This window comes from Xiphophorus hellerii, chromosome 5, assembly GCF_003331165.1.
Source record: "Xiphophorus hellerii strain 12219 chromosome 5, Xiphophorus_hellerii-4.1, whole genome shotgun sequence".
NCBI classification, from domain to species: domain Eukaryota; kingdom Metazoa; phylum Chordata; class Actinopteri; order Cyprinodontiformes; family Poeciliidae; genus Xiphophorus; species Xiphophorus hellerii.
The window spans coordinates 6,480,288-6,507,546 of record NC_045676.1 but is presented as its reverse complement, the minus strand read 5'-3'; the positions used below and the strand labels follow the sequence as shown (position 1 = coordinate 6,507,546).

At 36.4% G+C, this 27,259-nt stretch overlaps 2 protein-coding genes across 2 annotated transcripts; both read left to right on the top strand.

The window, feature by feature from the left end:
- The first annotated feature begins 375 nt into the window (after positions 1 to 375).
- capn9 (calpain 9) lies at positions 376 to 19,256 on the top strand. The gene is made up of 21 exons (XM_032564181.1): positions 376 to 402; positions 1,439 to 1,837; positions 3,186 to 3,255; positions 4,414 to 4,532; positions 5,649 to 5,782; positions 6,566 to 6,734; positions 6,869 to 6,952; positions 8,044 to 8,129; positions 8,744 to 8,821; positions 9,484 to 9,644; positions 10,608 to 10,765; positions 12,170 to 12,378; positions 12,470 to 12,506; positions 13,262 to 13,342; positions 13,424 to 13,481; positions 15,019 to 15,083; positions 15,761 to 15,829; positions 15,937 to 16,015; positions 18,013 to 18,129; positions 18,835 to 18,893; positions 18,990 to 19,256. The coding sequence occupies exons 1-21, from the start codon at positions 376 to 378 to the stop codon at positions 19,014 to 19,016; spliced, it is 2,286 nt and encodes a 761-aa protein (XP_032420072.1). The 3' UTR covers positions 19,017 to 19,256.
- A 728-nt stretch (positions 19,257 to 19,984) lies between these two features.
- On the top strand, positions 19,985 to 25,897 carry LOC116720247 (zinc finger protein with KRAB and SCAN domains 3-like). The gene is made up of 4 exons (XM_032563396.1): positions 19,985 to 20,528; positions 22,208 to 22,284; positions 23,187 to 23,301; positions 23,648 to 25,897. Exons 1-4 carry the CDS (start codon positions 20,252 to 20,254, stop codon positions 24,625 to 24,627), a joined length of 1,449 nt encoding a protein of 482 aa, XP_032419287.1. The 5' UTR covers positions 19,985 to 20,251; the 3' UTR covers positions 24,628 to 25,897.
- The last annotated feature ends 1,362 nt before the right edge of the window (positions 25,898 to 27,259 follow it).

Genomic DNA, 27,259 nt, shown 5'->3' with positions numbered 1-27,259 from the left:
GTAGTCAGAATATCTTCAGACTACAGATATGCTTTCTGCAGTAAAAATAGTAATAAAAATAAATAAATCCACATGTTTTGTGATTGTTTCCTGTTATCAAGGTGAACATTCACTTCCCCTTGCTTGTCGAAGCTCGATTCTGGTTCACACCTTGCAGAGCCGGACAGAACAATGTGAGTGAGTGCGTAAGCATGCACACATACTGTCAACTATCCAGCTGGTCCGGATCTTTGAAGTTGCTTAACAAGTCTTACAATCGCTCTTTGGCTTGTAGATCTGATTTTAAGATTTCTTTCACAAATCCTGCATACAGTAAAATACATAATTCATGAAAGATCATCTGTAATGTGCCCAGAACTTTGCATCTCATGATACATGGATCTTTCCGGTCTTAAAGGCAACGTAGAAGTTGTGTTTTATACAGGAAGTGGAGTTTGTTTTATTGTTTCCACGTCAACTTGTCTTACTTTGGCTTGAGTTTATCTAGAGGTTGGTAATCTCAATGTGTTTCACTAAACCAGGAATTTCCTATTATAGTGCAGATTAATTTAAAGCTAGTTTACTGCAAAAACACAACATTTACTAGAATTGTCTGTTGCAGCCCTAGTACAAACATACAACATATAAAAAGTTAATAAAACGACATTTTCCCTTCATTTCTTTCATTTATATCGCTTACATTGCAAAAACACAAAATCTTACCAAGTTTTTTTCATCTAGTTTCTACTGCAAATATCTAAATACAACAAACTAACTGACAAGTAACTTTTCAGCAAGATATTTGAGTTTGTTTTAAGCAAATAATTCCTTAATGTTGATGAATAAATACCAGCTCCACTGGCAGATTATGTAACTTAAAACAACATTGCAAAAAAATAAAGTCTTGCCAAGAACTTTTGGTGTATTTTTTTTTTTTAGAATATCTTACTACAGTTGAAATAAGACAAAATTAACTTACAAGTAACTTTTCTGCAAGATATAGGAAGATAGGAGCTTGTTTTAAGTAAATATTTTTTAATACTGATAAAAAAAAGTGCCAGCTCCACTGGCAAATTATTTAAAGAAATAAGAGATTTGTCATGTTGTAAGTGAAACGATCTGCACATGGAACTAGTGTTTTTTCATCAATAATAGAGAATAATTTACTTTAAACATGCCATTATATCTTGCTGAAACGTTACTTTTAAGTCAGTTTTGTCTTATTTCAAATGTACTAAAATATTTGCTCTAGAAACAAAACAAACTACTTGGTAATATATTTTCTGCTTTTGCAGTTACTTTCCAATAGAACTTCATGTGGATCTACTTTTAGTACATCATGAATAGATTTCATGGAAAGTGTAGTTCAAAGACAGTGGAAACACTTTAGTTGATTTCTTTAACAATATTTTTGTGAACGTTCCTGTTGTCTTGTCAACACGCGTGAATCCTCCTGCAGGCCAAGCCCAGTGAGATTGACAGAAAGGGAGTGGCTCTCTACCTGGAGGACAAACCAGTTTCTGTCTGCCTGAGGTGTGTCCACCAACCAGCCCTACCCAGCCGACACTCTTCCCTACATCCACCACTCTGTCAGGTGCAGCTCACCTCACACCTTCTTCTCCTCTTCCTCCTCCGCGCGCCGAAGAAGAGAATGCCTGTGCAGTCCACTCTGTCCGGCAAGAACTCGGACTCCAACCAGGTGGTGAGCAGTCAGTGGGACGGGAAGTCGTTTGAGCAGCTCAGGCAGGAGTGTCTCCAGAAGGGGGTTCTGTTCGAGGACCCGGACTTCCCCGCCGCTGATGCCTCGCTCTTCTTCAGCCAAAGCGTTCCTGTCCAGATCGAATGGAAGAGGCCGAAGGTATGTAGGCTTGGAAACGTCAGAGCTGGTTGATGTTTGGGACGCCAAAAAAAAGTCTAAGTGATGCTAAAATCTGTTGAAAGAAAATATATTTACTTATTATATTAGTAAATGAAAGCTACAGAGCAAAAACACAAAAAGTTAAAGTAATATTGGTCTAGTTTCTAGCACAAATATATTAGTACACTTGAAATGAGAGAAAACTAATTTGCAAGATATAGGAGCTAATTCCTAAACATTGCTGAAAAAGTACTACTTATAAGTGAAATAATCTGCCAATGGAACTAGTACTCTCTGCTGAAAAGTTACTTGTAAGTTACTTTTTGTAATATTTAAAGAGTTCTTACATGTTTGCACTATAAACTAGATAAAAATACTTGGTATGATTTTGTGTTTTTGCAGTGTAAGCAAAGTGGAAGAAGGAAATGAAGGGAAAGTTTAATGTGATGAACTTTTTATGTGTTGTGTGTTTGTACTAGGCCTGCCACTAACAATTATTTTTAGATTAATCTAACAACTAATCGATTAATCGGATAAAAATAAATCGCCACATTCTACAAATTTTTCATTTAACCACATAAGCCTTCTTATGCAATATTAGTGAAACATACAAACATGAAAATAAATAATTCAAATTTTTTAAAAATAAGAAAGCAAACATTTTATTGCCTAAATTGCAATACCATATTAGTACTTTAGTGTATTTGATCCAGATGAAGCTAAAATTATGCCAATTTTAGACAAATATGCTTTAATTTAAAATGCAGAGATATACATATTATTTCAATAATCGATTAATTGCGATTAATCATTACAGTCCTAGTTTGTACTCTCAGTAAACAAACCTGATCTGACTGAAACTTTTTGTAAATGGAGTAGATAACATCCACGTTTAAAGTATCTGTAGTAAAAATGTCAGTAGCTGGTTTGCAGGTTTGTGTCTTTATCTCTTTGTTTACCCATTAACCCATTTTTACTCCACCTTTATATCACATCTAGTGAAAAAAACAAACAAACAAACAAACAAACAAACTCCCCCCTCTACTTTGTTACAGTCGCTGTGCATTTTTCCTCAGGGCGTTTCTTCGGGGTAAATGCTTCAGCTGCCATCATGGTGTGTGTGTGTGTGTGTGTGGGCGTGTGTGTGTGCGTGTGTGTGGGGGCGTGTGTGCGTGTGTGTGGGGGCGTGTGTGTGTGTGTGTATTTTCTGTTAGTGACTGACTGGGATTTCAGACTGATTGATATGGTTGGAATGTGAACACGCCTATCAGGAATGCACCTGGTGTGGCCTTTAAAAATCAACCAACCTGTTTCCTTTCTTGTTTTTTTTTTTCTGTCACTTCTCCAGGAGATATGTCAAAACCCAAAGTTCATCGTCGGTGGTGCGGACAGGACCGATATCTGCCAAGGCCAGCTCGGTGGGTGGTTCTGTTATCAATCTCTGGCTACGTTCCCACAGCAGGCAAACGCGATTTGTATCCGGCGTTTTCACCGCAATCTTATCGTTTCACCCCTCCTAAAAAAATCCGATCTGTGCCGCTTCCATGTGGCGCCGATTCGGATATCCAATTGTTTTCGAAGAGTCAGTGCGCCACAAAAGACCATCACTAGTACTTTATGGTTCTTTTCTATTAGCCTCCTTCCTGTTTTCATATTTTTTGATTTTACTGTCGGCCCTCATTGCTAAGAAATTTAAAAAATCAATCCCTAAACGGCTCCATCCACTATTACTTCCGTAAACAGAGCGCTGCTGTGTGACGTCAACATTCTTCATCTGCGCATGCGGATCGTCTTGGGGACGTAAACCGTTCACACACAAGTCTCATTGCGGTTGGTAGTATGAACGAAAATATATCTGATTTCAGCAAAAATATGGATTTAGCATCGAGACCCACGGTGTGAATGTTGCTTGTTACGTCCGTGAACGATGCGCTGGGTGAGTGACGTCAACGTTCCTCTTCTGCCACGCGGTTCGCTTTAAGGCCATAACCGGTTCACACAGAAATCTTATTGGAGTTTAATTAGCAGTATGAACGACCACACAAAAACATCGGATTTCATCCAAAAATTGGAATTGTACGACTCCGAGGGCCATTGTAGATAAACAGGGAGGAGTACATTTTTGCTAAAAACACAGAAATTTTCTAGAAGAAAACAAAGATATTTCTGAACTCCAAAAGTAAAAAAATTGCTAGAAAAAACTAAAACCTTTTGATATTATTAATCTCATAAATCGTCTAAAAAGAAACTTGGAAAGTAGAAAAATTAAAAAATTTTAAACTTGAAATGTCAAAAATGTTTGACTATTGAAACTCAGAAATTTTCAAGTTTTTTTCTAGAAAATTTCTGAAACTTTTCTGGCAAATTTTCAACCTTTCAGAGTCGATATTTCCTAATTTTTCTCAAATTTCTGAGATTAATTTCCAAATCCTTGAGTTTTTTCCTCTTTTTTCCTGTCTTAAATGGCTTTAATTCACCATCATAGAGTTGACCCTTAAGACCTGCTGTGTGAACATCGTTTCACAGCCATATTTTGCATTTGCTCATCCTTGGTACATATTGTTTTGTTGCTGTAGGGGACTGTTGGCTCCTAGCAGCCATCGCCTCACTAACTATGAAGAAAGAAGCTCTGGCTCGAGTTGTTCCCCACGATCAAGACTTCGACCGTGGATACGCCGGCATCTTTCACTTCCAGGTACACAACTGTTTGACTCCTGAGAGGGGAGACTGATTTTTATCTGTGTTTCAAATGCCATGATACTTTTACAAAATTCAAATGTCAAACTAAACAAGCTTCAGGGGAAACAATGAATGAGAACAGTTTAATTTATTCATTAACTTTGAATTTATCCTCTTATAAGATACACAAATATGATGATCAATGTTCCACTTACTAGTAGTTAAAAGCAACTCTGAACAGGTGGGGTTTTAGTTTTGATTTCAAGGAACTCAATATTCTTCAGGTGATAAAAGGCTGACTTTGAAACTGTCTTTATGTGGGTCTCAAGGTTCAGGTCAGAGTCCATCACTAGATTTGGGCCCTGAAGTTTCTCAATCAAATAAAGTAACCTGATATTTTCCGTAGATCCAAAACTTGAAAGGAATTTTTACGGCTCTATCTATAGAGCCACTATAGATAGAAAAAAAGATTACATTTCCTAGTAAAATAGACATTTATTTTTCAGTTTCTTGTGGACTCGGACCAATACCTGTATTATCAGTAATAAAAACAGAATTTGGAGTCACTTTATTTCAAAACTTTTGCTATATTTAGCCAAGTTTAAGAAAGAATAAAAGTTGATTGGGGTGCAGCAAAGTTGGCTTTTCAATAAAACTCTCTTGGATTTACCTTTTGTTAAAACTTGGTGATAAAAACACAAATATTTTATGTTGAACTTTACATTTTTGTATAAGAAAATTATGTTGGTAACAACTTGACCCTGATTACAAATTGAAAGTATCCATCTGAATCTACGGGCCAAATTTGTATCATTTTTGAATTGTAGATGGGGGCCGCACAAAATCAGTCCAAGGACCACAAGTGGCCCTCGGGCCTCACTTTTGACATCCCTGTTCTAACTGTAATAACAGGAGCTGTGCCCTGACTATCGTCACAGATAATAGCTTAAGTTTTGTTTTTGTCCAGCTGGAGAAAGCCTTGGCACCCCAACACATTTATTTGTTCTAAGCGTTTGTTCAATGGGTAGAGCCCAAAGGGAAAATAATTATTTTATACATAAGTATATTTAGTGTTTCTACAATGAAGCGAGACCAGATTTAATTATTTTGTGATGTGTTCCGGTTTTATTAGTTCTGGCAACATAACAAATGGCTGGACGTGGTGGTGGACGACCGGCTGCCGACGGTGAGAAACCGGCTCATCATGCTTCACTCCGCCTCCAACGACGAGTTCTGGAGCGCCTTGCTGGAGAAAGCCTACGCCAAGTAAACAGCGGCGAAAGCCGATGTCACTAGCTGCGTTTCCACTCGTCACAGAAATGCGCAAATTAAAAGAACAGAAATAAATTTGCTTAACGGAAACTCGCGAATTCCGAAAATAAAACTGACGTTTTTGTCGACAAGAAGTTTTTTCGTTGGGATGAAGCGGTTTTTCAGTCGTATGGAAACACTTTTGTTTCCCCGCGTCACGCGAGTCACGTGATCAACTACTGGCGGAAACCCGCAAAGAAGACAACAGGAAGTAGTAGGAGAATTATGTTTTTGTTGTTGTTGTTGTTTCGGACAATGTGCAGCGAGCTCCACCAGAGCTGTCACAGCATTGCACAGTTCATTAAAAGTTGTGTTTAATCCACATCTCTTTCGTAAATTTACCGACTACAATCCCGCCTAAGAGCCTCATACGTTGACGCTAGAGCGCCTGAATAAGACGCCAACGTCTGTTCTGATTGGCTGATAGATTATGCTACCCATGTGCTAGCGCCATGGCTGAACTATGAATAAATCTCATGTCAATGTTTGCATCAGTCGCTGTCATGACTTTTAATAACTTATTGCGTGAATAATCTTATTTACATGTGATTTTAATTTAATTTCCTATTTATCGGAAACACCGCAATGGCTAAATTGTGTCTTTCTTTTCGACATTAGCAGAATGGCGACAAAGATTTACGCACATTTGTAATGAAAACGCAGCTACTGACTGGAATAAAGCTGCAGCAGTAATGAGTTTCATTACTTAATCCAGTTTTCTTTTTGGTTTATGTTAAGAGTTCACGGCAGCTACGAGTCCCTGAAAGGCGGCAGCACCATGGAGGCCATGGAGGACTTCACTGGTGGAGTTGGAGAGATGTATGAAACCAAGAGCGCCCCAGAAGACCTGTTCACAATCATGAAGAAGGCCTTGGACAGAGGATCCATGATGGGATGCTCCATTGATGTAAGAATACATAATCAAAACACGGCTCTTATGTGTTTAATGAATGTCTTTTATGACGACGAAGCCCTTCAACTCAGCTTTCTGGCCCAAACCTGTCTGGATTCTTTGATTTGTATTTGTATTTTTTTGTCCAGATCACCAGCTCAGCAGAGTCTGAAGCCAGGACCAGCACAGGCCTTGTGAAAGGTCACGCATACTCCATTACCGGCCTGGAAGAGGTAAGACTACTCACCAGATTATATTCTAAATTGTTTTTTAGTGCTAATGACATGATTATCAAACTAGACATCCAATTGAAGATATTCATACTGCCAAAGGTTTATACAAATTCTTTGAATATGTCGACAGTAATGCTTACCAAAAAATATATATTAGACACATCAGAAGAATGAATTTCAAAAGGCATTTACAAGAATAACAACTAAACTGAATGATTCTTCTTCTTGTGTCATATTATGTTTTTCTATATATGTGTTGCTTGACATATTGAAGTCTATCTTCTGCTAAATTATTGAATAAATACACATCTGAGCTAAAAAACAAAGATATTTATTGTTTTTAATCTATTATTTAGGTTATTCAACCATCAGATTGATGCAAATCGCTATTATTCCCCTTCAGCTTTCCATTATTTCAAGAACTACTGATCATTCATGTAACTTCTTAGAAAAAAAGCTTTTTAAGAAATGATTATTGACACTGGCATTAGCGTTTGGGACGTCTGTCCTGCGGCTACATGTTTAGCTTTGAGATGCTATTTTAGGCTTGAGTAGCTTAACTGACTCCTGTTAGCACAACTTGAACACAGCAATAGTATTTTCTAGCGTCCCATCAGTTTTTTAAGCAGAACTTAACACCCAGTGGGTCAAGAGAAGCAGCGTTGTCGCCCATCCCTGTTCGAGGTGTGCAACAGATTTACAGGCGTACCAGAAACACACAACTATAAAGGTTCCAGTGCGATTAATGTTTTTAAAATGTTAATGTAATTAATTAATCAAAATTGACGTATAAAATAACGTAACAGTACTTTCCACATCCACCTGCCTTGTTGACATCAGTTCACAAAATGTTTGGACTCAGATCAACTTTAGTTCATGTTGTAAAGAAACTGATTGTTTTTATGTTCCAGTGATGCCAGTTACTAATAAAATATATTAAACAGCGTTAAATTTTAAACAATCTTCATTCTGTCATTACCTGAACTGAACTTTTCAAAGAGAAATCTACCTTTAAATTGTCATACTGCTGGTTAGACTATGTAAAGCTAAGCTGGGGGAAATCATAACTAAAATATTATTTTGCTTTTCAGGTGCATTTCCGAGGCCAGAAAGTGAAGTTGATTCGAATCAGAAACCCCTGGGGTCAAGTCGAGTGGAACGGCCGCTGGAGTGACAAGTAAGAGGAAACGACTGACCTGTTCTGACTTTCAAAATAAAAGACTTACATTCTTATGACATGTAAAGCAGTTTAGAAAAATGTTCCACATTTTTAACTTTTTATTCACACAATTTTTCCTCATCTTTCCATAAATCACATGAATCAGCAGAATCAATCGTATTGTACAGTTAAGACTTAAAGGCTGAATTACATTTCTGCATATTAAAATGTTCCGGTTCCTCTCTGAACGTTCCGGTTCCTGTAAGAATGTTCCGGTTCCTGTCTGAACGTTCCGGTTCCTGTAAGAATGTTCCGGTTCCTGTCTGAACGTTCCGTTTCCTCTCTGAAAGTTCTGGTTCCTCTCTGAAAGTTCCGGTTCCTCTCTGAAAGTTCCGGTTCCTCTCTGAACGTTCCAGTTCCTGTAAGAATGTTCCGGTTCCTGTCTGAACGTTCCGTTTCCTCTCTGAAAGTTCTGGTTCCTCTCTGAATGTTCTGGTTCCTCTCTGAATGTTCCAGTTCCTGTCTGAATGTTCCGGTTCCTGTCTGAATGTTCCGGTTCCTGTCTGAATGTTCCGGTTCCTGTCTGAATGTTCCAGTTCCTGTCTGAATGTTCCGGTTCCTGTCTGTTTCAGTTCCAGAGAGTGGGATTATGTCGACAAAGCAGAAAAGACACGAATCCTGCAGAATTCAACCGATGACGGTGAATTTTGGTGAGACCTCAGCCTTAATTTTTTTTTAATTATCAGATGACAATTAAAGGATCAATAATAAAAAACAAACAAAACAAGAATACATATATATTTACATACAACGCATACACTAAAAACTGTTTTGCAACATAATCATTTTAGCTGCTGTTTACACTTTTATAACTGCTATTCTCCAATGTAGCTTAAATCAAAATACATGTCAGTTTATATTATATCAACATCTTATGTAAAAACACAATTTTAAACTATATATGTGTATTTTTTAATACGTTTATCTGAATCATTTGCATAATAAGAATATCCCGTATTATTTTACTGTCTGTCTTTCATCTTCCATTTAACTGTTAAAAAATATAATTTTATACCATTTTTTGAATGTATTTATGCTTGTGCATTGCTTCATGTCTAGCCAGACTCACTCCACAGCTCAATAAACACATGCTTTTCATTGTCTTTTTTTATTTTTTTAAATTCATATATCCCCCTAAATCGTACCCTTGTATTCATGTCAAACATCAACCAAAATAATACAATCTTAATTAATAAAAAATTAAAATAACAAAAGCGCGGACCTGTCTGAGAAGTTACGGTTGTATTTTATAAACTCCTCCACATGCAGAAGCCACAGAGAAATGGTTTTATTTGTGTGGCTTTAACTCCAGGATGGAGTTTGAGGACTTCAAGAGGAACTATGACAAGGTGGAGATCTGCAACATGAGCCCCGACGCCCTGGATGACGACACGAAACGCCACTGGGAGGTCAACGTTTTTGAGGGGAACTGGATCCGTGGCTCCACCGCCGGGGGCTGCAGGAACTACATCGGTGAGACTTTTTTTCATCTGGTGCAGAACTCTGCGACCGTTACAGCCCAAAGAGACATTTTTACCCTCAGTTCAGCTAAATTGACTCATTTAGAGCCACTAATTTCACATGAAGGTTTGAGAAAAGACAACTTGTAATTTTTGCTGAATAGCTACTGTGAGAAGTTTGTCATTTTTAAACAACCACCATTTTATTTCAAATTTTTAGGTATCAAAATTAACAAGATCATAATTAATTTACAAAAAGACGACAAATACATTTTCTTACATTGAATTTGGATATTTGTGAAAAATGTTTTAAAAAGATAAAGTTCATAGTTTCCTAGTCATGACAAGAAAAGTACATAAAACTGGAACTTTTTGCGACATTTTGTGTTGAAAATTAAATGCAAATATTACTATAAAAAAACAAAAACCACTAAAACATGTATTTGTAATTATATTGAGAATTAAAAACATTATCCAGTGTTATGTAAGATCTACTGCAGACAGCAGAACCCTGCACTGCAAAAAACATAAAATCTTACAAAGTATTTCTGACTAGTTTCTAGTGCAAATATCTTAGCACACTTGAAATAAGACAAAACTAATTTCTAAGTAACTTTTTAGCCACATATAGGATCTTGTTTAGAGTCAATAATTCCTTAATGTTGATGAAAAAGTGCTAGTTCCACTGGCAGATTATTTAATTTATAACATGGAATAAATGTCTTGATGTAAGTGAAATAATCTGCCATTGGAGCTGGTATATTTTCATCAATATTAAGGAATTATTGATGTTAAACAAGCTCCTATATCTTGTTAGTTAGTAGAAGTTAAATTTTTGTGTTTTTGCAGTTTGATCTAATGCAATGTAACATTGTTTTATTCTGAGGTTTTTCTCCAGAACTGTCTCTTTTCTCCTTAAGTGACGCTTTTATTCGTTTCCATCATGAACCGTTTCCATGAACTCTTTGTTGTGCAGACACGTTTTGGACCAACCCTCAGTTCAAGCTGCAGCTGGAGGATGCTGATGATGACGATGACGTCTGCAGCGTGGTGATTGCTCTCATGCAGAAGAACAGACGGAAGCTCAGGAAGGAAGGCCTGGACCTGGAAACCATCGGCTTCGCGGTGTATGAGGTCAGGAAGTGAACATTTTTTTAAAAATTACAATATTACATTGTACCAATAAAAATTTATATTTAAAAACAGAAATGTGGGTTTAGGCCAGCAGCAGCTTATTTGGATTTAAAGTGACAAGATGCCTTAAAGAAGCTCATTCTGAAAGGCAGAACTCATTATCTACAGGTGATTTTATACAGAATTTGTAATGAACATGTTTTGTAAAGCTCATAAACTTTTGCTAACCTGTTCAAGGAAGCATAGTTAAGCTTCAGTTGGCGGCAGAGGTCATGCTAGACTTTTTTGTTCTCCGTCATTTTGACCGACAGCTTTTTAAAACATCTGTCATGTACTATTTTTACCCGTCAAATTATAATCATATTAACATTAGGCTATTTAGCTGCATTTTTATGCGGTTTAGTTAATATTCACCTAGTTGAACCGTGACTCCAGATCCCACCACACATAAAGCAGAACTTTTTCTCTGTGACACAAACCACTGACTGTGGCCACAATAACTTATAATAAATTAAATTAAACGACTTCCCTTAAATTGCCAGCACTTCATCTGCTGGGGTTTGAACTCACAGCCTCACAAATTCCTCCTGGTCGCATCTGCAGAGAAATATGTGCTAATTCATTGGCCACTTGGACCCGTCAGATCCAAACCGATCAATAGAACTGTTTTTTACCCTGTGCGGTCCGGACGTAAAGCTTTTTCGAGGATTTTTTGTGTGTTTCGCTTTTCCGAAACGGACAGATGTTACATCTGCCGCGCTCCGTCCAGAAGGAGCCGCGTCCGCATTAGTTGTGCAGCGGACTGCGTGTGTTACGGCCTAATTAACTTCTGCACCTTTATTTATTTCCTCAAGATAAACTTCCGGCTCCTCTGTTTAGACTATAAGTGGATTAGCTCAACATTGCTTTGTCTTTAGTTTTCTCTGGTCTGTTTGTAATGGAGACTTGAATTAAAGGCGCCATTTCTACCAAAGGTTTGGAATGCGCTTCCTAACCAGACGCTCCAAAGCGTGCGGTCCATAACTCTTCAACACGCTGTCAGCTGCCGGTCAGAAAGACGCTTTAGTTCAGTGTTCATGAGGTGATATTCAGAAAGGATGTTTTTATTAGTTGATTTTAGTTGCTTCTACGATTAAATCTTTGCCTAAAGTCTATAATGTCTGCCCATGTGCACCAATCAGGGGTGTTAATTAAAACGTGTCAAATAAAAAAAAATTAAAAAATTTTCTGTCGTTTAAAAAAATAACCGGTCAAATACGGAAAATATTCCGTTAACGCGACCTCTGGTTAGCGGTTCTCCTTCCTTCAGAAGAGAATAAACTGGCCGTATGACTTCCTCTCGTTTCCAGGCAAAAAGAGGATTCCCTCAGACTCAGACCTCATGTCCTCCTCTGTCCTTCTCAGGCTCCGGACGAAGAGGACCAGGTGGGGAAGGACTTCTTCCGCTACCACCCGTCCAAGGCGCGCAGCAGGACGTACATCAACATGCGGGAAGTGTCGGAGCGCTTCACTCTGCCGCCAGGGAAATACCTGCTGGTCCCCACCACCTTCCAGCCGCACCAAGAGGCCGACTTCATCATCCGCATCTTCTCTGAGAAAAAGGCCGAAGCCATGTGAGTCCAGCGTCAATCCAACAGTCAAACTCGTAAGAAAACCAAATGTTTTACGATTTACAACTGTAACAAAATGCTGCTTGTTCAACAGAGAGATGGGGACCAATGTGGACGCAGATTTACCAGAGGTAAATAAATCACTGATAATCAGAGCTGGGTAGGAACTTTGGTTTTGTATTTTTACTTTTACTTGCAGTATCGTTACTCTTAATTGAGTAAAATTTCTGGATACTCTTTTTTTTTTGGAGCAAATTATTGTAGAAATTCAAATTTCAAATGACTTGTCTAAAGTGAGGCACAACAAGACAAATCAAGAAATAAAATAAAAACAAACAAAGACAATAAAAGGAGCTTGTAAACCCAACATTAAAATACAACATTTGTTAAATACTTAAAATCTGTAAGTAAAAATTCCTGTTTAATTTTAAAACTCTGTTGTGAGTAACTTCACTGAATGAAGAACAAAAATGTTTTAGCCCCAAAGTCACTTGATATCAATAATACAGTTTCTATTAAAGTTTTAAATTGAAAGAAAATGATTTGTTTCTTTTGCAAATATCTTATTTATATCAATAATTTTCATTTTACTCTTTAAAGTACCAACATTTCCTCATAATAATGTAATTTTTAAATATTAAATGATGTTTTGATGAGTTACTTGAATCACCTTTTTACCAAAGACGTTTTCTTTTCTCGTCTCTTGAACGGCTTCTTTATTGAGCAGAAATACGTAGAAGTAGTGCTACTCTTATTACTCTACCCACCCCTGCTCATAATAAACCATATTTAGTGCTACTCTTATTACTCTACCCACCTCTGCTCATAATAAACCATATTTTGAGTTAGCAAATTGACTCTGCTGAGGTTTTCTGTCGTCCTGCAGCCACCGATGCCCAGCGCTCCAGAGGAGGAGACGGAGGAAGAGAAAGGCCTGAGGAGGCTGTTTGACCAGCTGGCCGGTTCGGTAAGAAACGCTCTTCACAACTCCCAGAGTTTAAATTAACGGCAAACGAGTAACTTTTATTTTTCCTCAATGCAACAACAGGATAAGGCAATCTGTGTGACGGAGCTTCAGGAGATGCTGAACGGTGTTCTCAGCAGACGTAAGTAGAAAAGCAAACCAACGTGGTTTAAATCTGGGCATTTTTAAAAATCAGAATGTGTGTAAAAGATGAGAAAATGTAGAGCAAAAGAACTGTACACTACAAAAACACAAAATGTTACCAAGGATTATTGTTCGAATATCTCAGTAAACTTGAAATAAGACAAAACTAACTTACAAGTAAGTTTTCAACAAGACATAGGAGCTTGTTTTAAGTAAATAATTCTTTAATATTTTTTAAAATGACTAATTCCACTGGCAGATTATTTCACTTTTTACATGGGAAATGCATCTTGTTATAAGTGAAATAATTAGCCAGTAGAACTAGAACTTTTTCATCAATATTAGGAAATAATTGTAAAATAATTTTCTTAAAACAAGCTCCTACATCTTGCTGAGAAGTTACTTGTATTGTCTTATTTCAAGTGTACAGAGATATTTGCAATAAAAATTAGATAAAAGAATACTTAAGGTTTTGGTTTTTTGCAGTGTAGTAGTTTTTAAAAAAAATATTAAGAAATTATTTATTTAAAACAAGCTCCTGTATCTTGTTGAAAAGTTATTTGTAAGTTAGTTTTCTCTCTTTTCAAGTGTACTAATGTATTTGCATTAAAAACTAGACGGAAAATAATTGGTAAGATGTTGTGTTTTTGCAGTGTAAAAAAACATAAATCCCTGCAAAATTACAAATTTGTACTTTTTTTGTGTATTTTCTGGTGCAAATATCTTATTTTTATCTTTTGTTTTTCAAGCAAACTAACTTAGAGGTACATTTCCAGCGAGAAATAGGAGCTTGTTTTAAATAAATAATTCCTTAATTTTTTTGAAAATGTACTAATTTTACTGGCAGATTATTTCACATATAACTAGAGAGTTTTAATCAATAATAAGGAATTATTTACTTAAAACAAGCTCTTGTATCTTGCTGAAAAGTTACTTGTGATGTACTGTAGTTTGTCTAATTTCAAGTGCATTAAGGTATTTGCACTAAAGCTAGACAAAAATACTTGGATTTTGTAGTTTTTACAGTGTATCTGGGATGGTGAGAAAGTGAAGTCAAGACTTTAAGAGAAGATTAAAATGAAGACAATTAAAATCCAAAGGACTTAAGTAGGTTGATGCATTTAAGTCCACAATAAATTCAGTTTTAGTTCATGTTCATTTCCTTAAGATGATAGCAGAGATTTGGTCAGAAAATAAGCTGATATTCCTGTTACAAATGCAGTTATTTTACCAAATTCCATAGAAAACATTTCAGATATAAAATAACTTTCTGTCTTCCTGAGGAAAAATAACAAATGGATAAACTAGTCACTTCTTGGTGCTAATAAATAATAAAAAATAGAAACAGGGGAACAAAATATGCTCAATTAGGAAAAGAAAAGTCTAAATAGTATAAAGAAAACATAAAGTCCCAAATTCTTCTGTATTTTAAAAAGTGTGGAGTTGATTTAGCCTTTTTTTTCTCAGGAATCTGTTGCTTGAACCTGAAACAGACATTTTTGGATAATTAATTATTATTATTGTTTTGTCTCCAGGAAAAGAGATTAAGTTTGATGGCCTGAGTCTCAGCACCTGCCACAGCATCATCAACCTGATGGACGTATCCTTCCACATCACGACTGTTTACGTTTTATCTGCAGGTTTAAAACGGCTCCTGTTCTCCTTACAGGAGGAAATGCTTTAAAACGTGTCCGCCAGGATGTTGGATCTTAACCAAAACAGGACAAAACAGGACATCTCAAAGTGTGGTGAACGACTTTATCAACAATAACTTCTAACTTTTCACCAATGTAGTAAATCAATCAACAGAAGCAGGAACATCGCCCCCAAATGGCAACAGAAAGCTATTGCAGCTAAAGAAAGATTTAGCATTAGCTTTCAGCTTTACTCATTAAATTTTCTGCTAATGGATGTTATGATAAGAAATTTGTGATAAATAGACACATCTGAAGGACGTTTTGAAGGTTTTCAGCAGCTGATTCTGGTGTGGTCTACTTTATTGGAGAATATTAATTAGGCCCTAGTGGATTTAAAAATACATTTTTGTTTGAGATGGCTTGGTTCTGTTCATCCTGAGAAGAATTGATCTGGGTTTCAGTTCAAAAGAGCTTGAAATATCCCTTTAATGGTTGTTTATGGAGACCAAATGGAAATAATGTCTGGAGTTCCTATAAGATTTTTGTACTTTTGTAACAGATTATGAGAAATAGGTTGGTGATAGTGGATAACATGATTATCAAGATGTTGGTAAAGATTTTTCCTAACATAGCGAAACAGGTGGACAACACAGGAAAGATGGAGTTCCAGGAGTTTAAGGTGTTTTGGGACAAGATGAAGAAATGGATCGTATGTACTGATTTACGTGGTGAAATAGTTTATTGGAGGTGGTGAAGGGTGGAGTAAATTTAGCTGCTGTTGTTGTGAAGTTATTTAAGACCAGGTTGTTGTTGCAGATGCTCTTCCTGTCCTTTGACACGGACCGGTCAGGAAAAATGTCTTCCTATGAGCTTCGCACGGCTCTTACAGCCGCCGGTGAGTAAACTGACCAGCTTTATATATGTTACAAAAATATATTTTAACTTTAAAAAGAAGGACTTTCTATAAGCAATATCCTCCTCAGTGAAGATGTTGCACTGGTGAGTGTGGGAGACTTTTCATTAATTAATTAATTCATTCATTCAGCAAACTATAGAATGTTATCATGTTTTCCTTATTTTAAATATAAGAGTTTATTTTGACATTATACTTGTTAGAGGTTTCACTGGTGGAGTGGGTGTTGTGGGGGGAAGTGTACCCAAGTGTAGAGACGTTGCATGTTATTATTGACATCTGTAAATTTTGCGCTTGAGGGCAAAAGGATTATTCTTCCACATGCCGTTAACGGCGGCGCTGCTGCGGTAAAACGACTCCGTTGACTAAATGAAACCTGGAGATGTAGGTATGATTCATTCAGCGCTGTGCGCCACAGCAAAGGGGGAAATAACACATAAAAACAGTCGAGGAACAACTTTAAACTCATATTCTTCTTTCTTGCTCTGTGTCGGCTACGCTACTCATAAACACGTTGCCGTAGCAACTGACTGACAACAGCTCCACGATATGCGTCAGGATTCAATACCAAAAAACACTCAAACATTTCCCACACTGGAAATATTATAAAGTGATTTTTGTTGAATGTTACATTGATGTACAATCATGAATTTACCTTGAGTTACAAGGAAACTACAAGTGGAGCCTTGCTGTGTTCTGCATTCCCTCCCCCGGTTTGAGTCTGGCCTCTGATAGCTTGTAAGATGGATTAGGAAGTGATAACGACATCCTGCCCCAGCTTGTCACAGTAGGAACCAAAATGTAGACTAAAGAGGAGATGAACCAAATGGTTGTCAGTTTTATAACTTTGTCCAGGGACAGGAACCGAGGTTAGAGATCGAAGCTGTTTGCTTCAAAGCCGCCATCTTTCCTCTGTAGCTTCAGTAAAACATTTTACTGGCCTTAAAACAAAAGGCTGACCCTGCTCTCAGCAGGGTGGGGGTTGGGCCACAGAGCACAGTAAGAGTCATTTGGCGAAACTTCAGATCTCACTGGAATTGCCTTTGGGTAACTCTGTATGCATGTTTGATGCTGGAGTGCATCTCCAAGATATGTCTCTATTTTTAATAAACTGGTTGATTTTAACTCACTGATTTTTCTGGAATCTCCTGCATCAGCGAACCTCAACCGGAGACATGAAAGTTTCAAACAACACAAAGAACAGAACATTCAGTCCATTACAGTGTCATGTTTTAGGCTTGATGTTTATTTTGCGATTATTAATAAGTGATCGCTGTGGTAGATTAGCTACCGCTGCTATTGGCTAATCCAACACTGGTGGTTGATTAGCTTATTTAAACACCTGCAACTGATGACCTGTCACAGTTGGTGTGTAGGCCACATTTTTATTTTGTCACTGAAACAAAACAGACCAGATTCCACAGCACATCTAAATGTTAAGTTGTCAAAGTCAAGCTAGCATAACTAACCTCCCTCTCATCACTATTTTTGTTTTGTTAATTGAAACTTTTTCCTAGTTGTCTAGTTGTTGTAGTGTTGACAAATAGCAAAGCACTGCGTCTCTTTTTCTTTTATATATTATGCGTACATTTAAGATTTAGCGCGTTATGTTGACAACTTGACAGCTAAAACCAATGCCAACCAGCTTTGCCTCTGGCAGGAAGATGGGGAGAACAAAGTGAGGCATAGAACACGGGACTGGTTTTTACAAAGTTGTCTTTCTGTCAAAGAGGCACTGAGGTTTAGAAAACAATATGATATTACTGGTTAGATGGATTCCGGTAGGTTTTTATTTGTTTAGGATACATCTTTAGGAACAATATTTTTATATTGACTTTCATGAAGAGACTTTTCTACGACCCTTCCAGCTAAAATCTGAAAGTTATGAAAATATGAGATTTATTGTTGCAGTGGATCTCGTTATATGAAACCAATATGAAGTGATGGGTTATGTCTAACCTCTGCTTGGTTTCATGCAGGTATGAACCTGAACAACCAGCTGCTGCAGCTGATTGGCTTGAGGTTCGCAGACGATAACTATGAGATCGACTTTGACGACTACCTCACCTGCATCGTCCGCCTGGAGAACATGTTCAGTACGTTAAAACACACAAAAATTAACTCATTCATTAGAGACAGCAGTAAAAACCAACATTTATGATTTTACAATATTTGTCCCTGCTGAATGTTTTTGATTTGCCACGATTCAGACCAGAGTTATAATAATTTTATGGGTTTTTTTTGTTGTACTTTTTGTTTGTCTAATTCAGTTTTTAGAGTGTGTTTTATTAGTTATTATTGCTTAGTTTTAGTTTAGGTTTTATTAGTTATACTAGTAGTGTTTTCTATTTCATTTAAATTTCATTTAATTAATTTATAGATGAAGAATTAAAATCAAAGTATTGCATTGTGATTATGAATACATTAATTGGGTAATGAACACTTAACAGAAGATAAAATTTTCAAATAATTAATTTAATTATTGTTGACTCCGGTATTTTCGCCCAACTTTTTCTGTTGCCATTTTGTTTGCTGCTGTAAGTGACACCAGGAGGAAACTGCTTGAGTGGGAGGAAAAAATCTGTTTCATAAAGATAAGAAATATATCCATAAATAAAAAAAACACAGGATGTTATAATTTTATAAATACACGATATAATTCCAGCTAATTATAACAAGATGGTTATTAATTTTTCCATTAATCACCATTTTTGTTTATTTCAGTTACTGAAAATGTTTTCTCATTTTTTGTAATTAACTTTAATAACGTTAATTCAGACTGAATTTTGTTTCTTATTTAGGAGTTTTCCAGGCTCTGGATGAACACAACAGGGGAAGAGTAAGAATGAACATGATGCAGGTAAAAACCCTCACATAACTCCACCTGAAATCAAATTTAAATTTCATTTAGCGACAAATCAAGTTGATTTACCTGCATTTTTTCCTCCATTTCCAGTTCCTTTTGTTGTCGATGAATGTCTGAGAAAGAGGTGGATGCAAACTGGAGGAGGAGCAGAAAGCAGTGATGAATGCCTCCATGTTACTTTTTCGTACTTTAAAATCTTTTATCTGTCCAGTTTACAAGCCGCTGATTTAATGAGTATTGTGAAACGCTTCCTGCACCAAAGTATTCAGTTGGTTAAGCTTTGAATTTTGCTGCCTTTTCTTCACTCAACAGCTGAATGCAAACAAAATGTTAATAAAAAGATCTAAATGTTATAAATATGTCTGCGTTTGTTTTGTTTTGCATTTTCATTTACATCATAAGTGGAATCAGTTAAATCAAACTGGTAAGAGACAAAATTTAGATTATTATTAAAATACTCTGCCTTACCAGACAATTTAGCTCTCGGTCTGACTCTGATGTGTGAGGCGGCCCTACGAGGATTAGGACGCCCCAAAATACAAATAAATAAAATTTTGAGTTTCATCTTAGAATTGTGACTCTTTTTTTCATCACAATTCATGTTTTTTCTCAAAATTTAGATTTTAACTTGAGAATTGTAACTTTTTTCTCAGAATCCTGACTTTTCTCCTAATTTTCATCTTTTGCCCTGTGAAAAAACTTATCTAGAAAATTTTTCTAATTAATCCCAAAATTTGAGCTTTTTCTTGCAAATATTTCCCCCCCTCAAAATTCCGATTTTTTTCCCCCCCAAATTTTTACTTAAATCTCAGAACTCGTACTTTCTTTTTCAAAATCCAGATTTTAACCTCAGAATTCTGACTTTTCTCTGAATTTTAACTTTTTTTCCCCCAGAATTCTGAAATTTTCCTCAAAATTCTCACTTTATCTGAGAACATTATTTTTTTTTCTAGAAAATTTCTCAGATTAATCTAAAAATTTCGGAGTTTTTTTTTTTCTAAAAACAGCGTTGACTTTTGCAAACTCAGAAATGTCCTTTTATTTTCTTCTTTAGAAAATTTATTAGATCAATTTCAAAATTTCTTGTAAATTTTTGTCAGAAATTTACGCTTTTTATCTTCAATGTCTCTAATACGTAGTCGTACTATTGTATATATTCAGTTGTCAGTTAATTTGTGACGCATTCCTGTTTTTTTCCCTTCTAACGTCTCATGTCTGCGCATGCGCTCCTTGCCGGGAATCGGAACAAGACAGTTTAAAAACAGCAGACACTTTAACTGGAAGAAGGAGACTGGGTTTTCTCTCTCTCTCTGTATGAGTCCGTCCAGACGGCACCAGGAAGACCGCTGGGGATGATGGAGGACTGTCTGGGCTTCCAGGCGCAAATCGCCTCGGTAATAGAGATTCTGGCCAATTCGGCGGTGGTGGAAATCTGCAAACTGGTGGACGCTGGCTATGCGGCTCTGCGCTCCCAGATGGACCTGGAGCTCGACAAGAGCCAGAAGGAGAACGATGCCCTGCGGCAGAGGCTGCAGGAAATGGACGTGAAGGTGAGGAGCTGCGAGAAGAGGCTGAGGAGGAGCCGCCAGCGGGAGGAAATGTACGCCGTCCATTTGAAGCCTGGCGAAGGTAAACGGACGGAGATGGCGCCGATGGGACCGTCGGTGTGCGATGGAGCAGGATTAGAGGAGAGGGTCGGGGTTATGTCAGGATGGGGATGATTGTGAATCCCAGACGAGCTTGTTGGTGTGAGAGATCAACTGGTGACAGCAGCTGTCTGAGGTTGACTCTCTGTGGGCGTGGCTTCCAGAATCCCCCTCCACCAGGGCCGACCGTAGTCTGTCTGGGGCCCTGAGCAGATTTTAATTTAGGGCCCCCTCCCATACCAATATATCAACACTGGATGCTTTGTCATTCCCAGTTTACCTGGATGAATACTTGGTGTTGCACTTTATATTTGTCCAAACTTTTTGACAATGGGGCCAAAAATATCCAATTGGGGAAAAATAAATAAATGTGGGTATAAATGTTGGGTATAAAATATACACAATATTTTATTAGATTGTATTTTTTAAACATAAAATGCTCTTGCAGGTTTTCCAGATTAAGCAGAAAACACCAAACCATCATTTGTTTAGTGATTTTTGGTCTTTTTATCAACAACAACCAGACATGGCTCACTCTTGATTTATTTTGTAAAGTTTATTAAATGATCGTGCCCAAGGCAGTTTTTTGTGTGAAGGTTTAATTTGCTCTAGTGGCCTTTATTTGATAGTGAACTGACTATTGGTAGTGGTATTTTAGTCTTAAAAAAAAAAAACAATTACATTCAAAACAGAAACCTGGATTAAAACTTGGTGTTGCACTTTATATTTTTCCATTTGCTTGGCAAACCAAAATGAAGACATTCTTGAATTGAGATCAAGAGCCGCCTAAAATCGTTCCAAGGGTCACAAATGGTATTTTAGACACCCCGGCTCTCAGTCCTTATCTACATGTAGCCAGGATATCTGATAAACTGAATAGATACTCTGAAAACTGTAGCATAAAAGGAAAAGATATGAAATTGTTGGAGATGTTTAACCCAATAAAATAATTTCCAAGGCTTAATCATGATGTAATATAAATGAAATAGTCCTTGAGAGTCTTTTAAAACAAATAGAAAACAAAACATTATGTTTCCCTTATATAAAATAAAGCATATTAATGTTCACAAAGGACAATATTTACTGTCCTTAATTTTTCAACATGCAGTTTTCCTTTTTAAACAAAAAAACCAAAGACATTATACCGCTTATTAAATAACATTTATCACAAAACACAATTGTGCATATTTTTCCTAATTCTGCTTTCCAAAGACGCTATTTTAAGAATTTCCCTCCAATTCCTTTATTTCAGCTTAAAACCCACGAAGAAATATGCTGTTATTCAAAATGACCACAAGGTGTCACTGTTGGACCAACAAACGAGCAGGAGAATTTTAATTCCTCTCCATTTAAAAGCACTAAAAACGAGCGATAATAAAAACTTTGGCCAATGTAAATGTTTCCTGAAGGCTTTGTTTTAGAAAGAGCAGGAGTTTTTAAAGAGAAAAAGCGGTAGATTACATTTGATATATAGCTTTTTTTTTTCTTTTTAACAAAACCTAACCTGTAAACCTTTTCTGTGACGACCTCAAAATCTAAAAGCGATGATCCAAAACAACTTTAGGCAAACCTGACTGAAAACTAAGTCATGCATTAAAAGGAGTTGGGGTTTTTTTTTTGCAAAGAATAATGCATAATATAGTTTTATGTTACATTTTTCAGTTTCTGGCAACCATCAGCTTCTGTTGGCACCTCTTCCTGCAGCACCTGAAGACGTAACATTTCATCATGTTTCACAGGTAAATATTAATCAGCATAATGGGAATTAAAAATAAAAATTTTCAGCTATTGTTGAGAAAAAAAACAACATTCAATGGAAAAGCACAAAGAATTAATAAATATTATTCTTAAATTGACAATATATACACTCATAGCCCAAAATATCTTCACTTGATTCACAAATTGTCGCCACATATTATAAAAGAAACAGTTCAAGCATTTATAACACAACTAAATAAAACAACAAACAAAAATACTTCAATGAGAACCGAAGAGTATATAAGAAAGCAGCTACTGGGAGACATTTTACTTACTGTAAAGCACGGTGGTGGAAGCATGATGGTTTGTTTTATTTCAACTACATTCTCTACTAGATTTTTTTAAGTGCTGTATTTGACCAATAGAAATTTAAACAATAAAAATATTAATTGTTTTAGAAGTAAACAGGAGAAACAGTTGAGTTTTAAAGGTTTTTTTCCACGTTTTTATTTTCAATATGTACACTGTAAAACATTTGAGCCACATTTGTGTCAACTAGCTTCTACTCTTTAAGTCAAATATATTTAACAAGTTTTAGATTTTGAACCTAATAAAGTTCATTATCAGGTCAGAAATTTTGTTATATAAACATATACACTAATCAAATATAAAAACTAAGTCCTCCAGTATACACATTGTACATTTCAGTTTAGAATACGTATAATTGGTCTTTTATGTTACTATTATCTTACGGTTTCCAAAACATTTACCTTCACCGTCATGTTTAGCAGTCTACAATATCGCCACAATCTAATACCGTCTCCTGTAAGATGAAAACTAACATCTTCTATTCTATTTAATCCATTCATACAACATATCCAATCATATTCTAAGCACTAAAAAACAAATAGTTTATTTATTTGGTTTATTTACTGTATTCCAGCAAGAAGAAACTAAGCTAGCCTTGCAAAAACAAGTGAAAAAGGAGCGAGAAAGCTGCAGCCTGGATGTGAAGGTGGAGGTCAACATCAGCACTGACTGTGGCGACCTTTCTTCTGGTGAGTTGACCTCCCATCGTAGTTTTAGCTGCTTCTGGTTGGTTTTTAGTGATTTCTCCAGGACCTTTGATCCTGACAATAATGTTGCAGTTGTTTTTTTTTTTTTACATTTTTAGATTTTGTTTTTTATGGTAAATCAAAGAAAACAAGACATTACTGCCAATTCTAGCAAATTTATGTTGAGTTTATGTTAACTGTAAAAAAATATGCATTTTTTTTGAGAATTCTGATTATTTCCTATTAATTATTTAGAGTCAGAAAATGTAAACTTGAAACTTCAAAGGTGAATGTGCATTGCGGATCCATTTTACTTGCAGAACTTCTTTCTCTTTCTGTCCTTTTTTAGCCCGGGATCAGAGTGAAGAATCTCCTCCTGCTGATATTGTCATTGACACCAGTACCAGCACCTTACTGTCCTCCTCGCAGTCTTCTCCGTCTCCCACTGACGCCACAATAGATCTGACCTTCAGGCCTCGAGCAAAACGGAAGGCCATGAAACCTTTGAGCAGCAGTTTTCCCGCCGGCAGTGTTGGCGTTCAAAGCCCCGTTAGCAGGGAGTTTACCGAGTGCCTTCCAGGAAGCAAAATAAAGCCAGAGGAAACTACAGATGACAGCCTTCATCCTTCTAATCTGGCAGCTGCTGTGAAATCAGAAGAACAAGGCGCTGACCTTAACCTGGACCTGGATCTGGCCTGGATGCAGGAGCGGGTCAGCCATCTTGGTGCAGCTTACGCAGTTGCACAGCTGGGTTTGGGGAACACAAACTCTGGACATGCTTCGTCTTCCTTTCCTTCGCAGGGAGAGGCAGACGCTCTTGACGGTCCAATGGCCGTCACTCGTGAAGTGGCTGCTTTTGCGCCATCTTTTGACATGGCTGGTGTCATCGCTGCTCCACATCCTCCTCCGCCCTCCCACTGCACAGGTTCTGCAGCTAAGACACCTAGTCAGCGGCGGCCGCCCAGGAACGGCGCTGCGTTTAATAATGAGCTGCTGGTGTGCACGGTGTGCCGGCTCGTCTTCCCAAACACTGCAGCCCTGGAGCAGCACCAGCAGATTCACACGGGGGAGAGACCGTACACCTGCCCCCACTGTGGGAAAGGGTTCGCCCAGCCTAACAACCTGAGGGTCCACCTTCTTGTCCACACCGGTGAGAGACGCTACCGCTGTACGCTGTGTGGGAAAAGCTTCATCTCTTCAAGTCACCTAAAGAGGCACCGAACAGTTCACACGCAGGAGAAACCCTACAGCTGCTCCCGCTGTGGACAGTCCTTTAGCCAGATGTGTAGCGTTCGGAGACACCGGCAGCAGTCCCAGTGTGGCATGTAGATGGTGTTTAATCTTCTCTTAAGCCAGACTAAAGATTCAGTCTTCTGTGTATCTGTGTGTGTTAATCGATCTTCTGCTTGAACAAAGGACATTAGACTTAACTCTGTCTGCTAGTTCATGACTGGTGGGTTTGTTGTTTTCAATGGTGTTGTCAAAGCTGTCTTAATGCGAATTATTCTAGTCTCCAAAACATTTCCCTGTTCATACTTCTAAATGGACAAAGTGAAAAATTACCTTTTCTTTGTTACCCAAGTAGGTTCCAAACTGTGAGGCACCGTTTGTAAAGTTACACAGTCAAAAATCAAGAGCGATAATTTCAGTTAATTAGCCTGTCATCAGAGGAAAGAATTGGGAGTTCATTTTTCAAAGTCACATTTTCACCACCTTGCTCGTTCATTTATAAGTGTCAGAATTTGAAACTAAATATTTAATTAGCAAGCTAAATATTTTATATCAGACTAAAAATTTTGTTAGCAAAACACTTAGCATCAAACCAAACATTTAATTAGCAACCTAAATGTTTAGCTTCAAACTAAATAAACTAGTTTAGTTTATTTCAAACTAAGTTGAGCTTCAATCTAAACTAAATATTTAGTTTGAAGCTACGCATTTAGTTAGCAAGCTAAATATTTAGCTCCAAACTAAATATTTAGCTTAGCTAAATATGTAGTTTACAAACTAAATATCTATCTCTAAATATTTAATTAGCAAAATAATTAGCTGACAGCTAAGCATTTACCTTACAGCTAAATATTTAACTTTAAACTCAATACTTTCAATACTTAGCTATGACCTAAATATTTAGGATAAAGCTAAATATTTAGTTAGCAAACTAATTACTATGCTTGCTAACTGGCATGTGAATTTGCTCTATACTGGAAATTCACATGTGAATCTCGACTATTGGCATGTGAATATTAGCTTTATATTTATCTCTGAAGTAAATGGTAAATGTTTAACTTTAAACTAAATAGTTAGCTCACTATTTTTAGTGTGAAGCTAAATATTTAGTTCTTATGCTAAATATCTGCTGACTAAAGATTTAGGTTGAAATTCTGATACTTAAAAATAAATGAATATCATTGTGATAATATGACTTTAAAAGAATGAACCCTCATTTTTCCCTTTCATGACAGGCTAAATAACCTAAATTATTGCTGCTAACGTTTGACTGTAACTTTACAAACGGTCCCCATTGCCTAACTGGAAAAATGATCACAAACTACATAAATGACAACCACAATAAAACGTGTGAAGTTCTCCCAATGTTGTTGAAAGAAGTTGCAGTGGTTTCTTTATTGCTCCAGTAAGAATCAAGACATTGATTTATCCTACATGATAATCATAATTACATAAATACAAAAATTACATAAATAATTCTCATAATTACAGAGATTAATGTAAGTAATTCACCAAAACCAATACGATCTTTTTAATATTATTTCACCTACTTTCAAAGCAAAGCTCTGAGTTTATAGCCTTTTTCTTTAAGTTTTGTCTGAACTTTATTAACTGAGAGCAATGAAACAAAAGACACTTTTTTTTCTGACAGTTAAATCAGACTAAAGTCCTTTTGGTTTAAGAATCACCAAAATAATTTTTATTTGATGAATTCCACAAAAATGAAGGAAAGAAAATATCAGATTTATTTATTATGTCTTTAAAATGATAAAGTTTTATACAGAATGTTTACTGTCTCTTTAAGCAATGAGGGGAAGTCCACTGATGACATCACAGCTTTGGAAACTTCTGATTGGCTAACTGACACGTTTGAATATGAACGTTTTAAAACGACAGCTGTGGCAAAGTGTTCTACAGATAAAATAAATGAACACCCAAAATATGAAATAAAAATAGAAATAATTTGTCAAAATGACCCCAGATTTTATTAAATGTATTTAATCATATATTCACTACAGCATCTCCTATAAGTGACCTTTACTGTGATAAATCTTTTTAATCTGGACACTTTACTGAGAAAAGGCTTACATCTTGTGATATTTTTATTAATTAGTTAAATTTACTTTACCTTTTAAATAAATTGAGCTTAAAGTGTAGTGTGAGTCTTCTTAATATCAGTATTAGTTATAATGAAATGCAGCAAAACAAAATATTGTGAAAATGTGTCAAAATAAAACCCTACATATCAGTGTTGTGTTTATATTTCTTTGAATGTAATCATCATAATATACAAGTTAAAAAGAGTATAGCAGATTATTATGGTGGCCTAGAAGGATCAACAAAAGGCAAAAGCCACAACATATTTTTTGTTGTGTTATTTTTTCCATTTCCTTCACAAAACCACTGTTACTTTAAAAAAAAATGCAAGTATGTTTATTGTTTTCTCAGTTGTCAAGAGAACAGCCTGCCCAGTACATTATATAGCTTAATTAATTGTATTACACACACACTGATGTCTTTATTTCTGATAATTATGATGATTTTCTGCTTACAGTTAATGAAGAAATTAAAATCAGAATTTTACACCAGAGCAATAAAAAAAAATTAATGCAAAAATGTGGGCTTAAAGCCAAAGTATTTATGAAAAATATATTTTCTTACACATTTGTTAAACCTGTCAATGTTGTGACAGTATAACATAAAGCAGATAAATTGAAAATAATGAAATCCT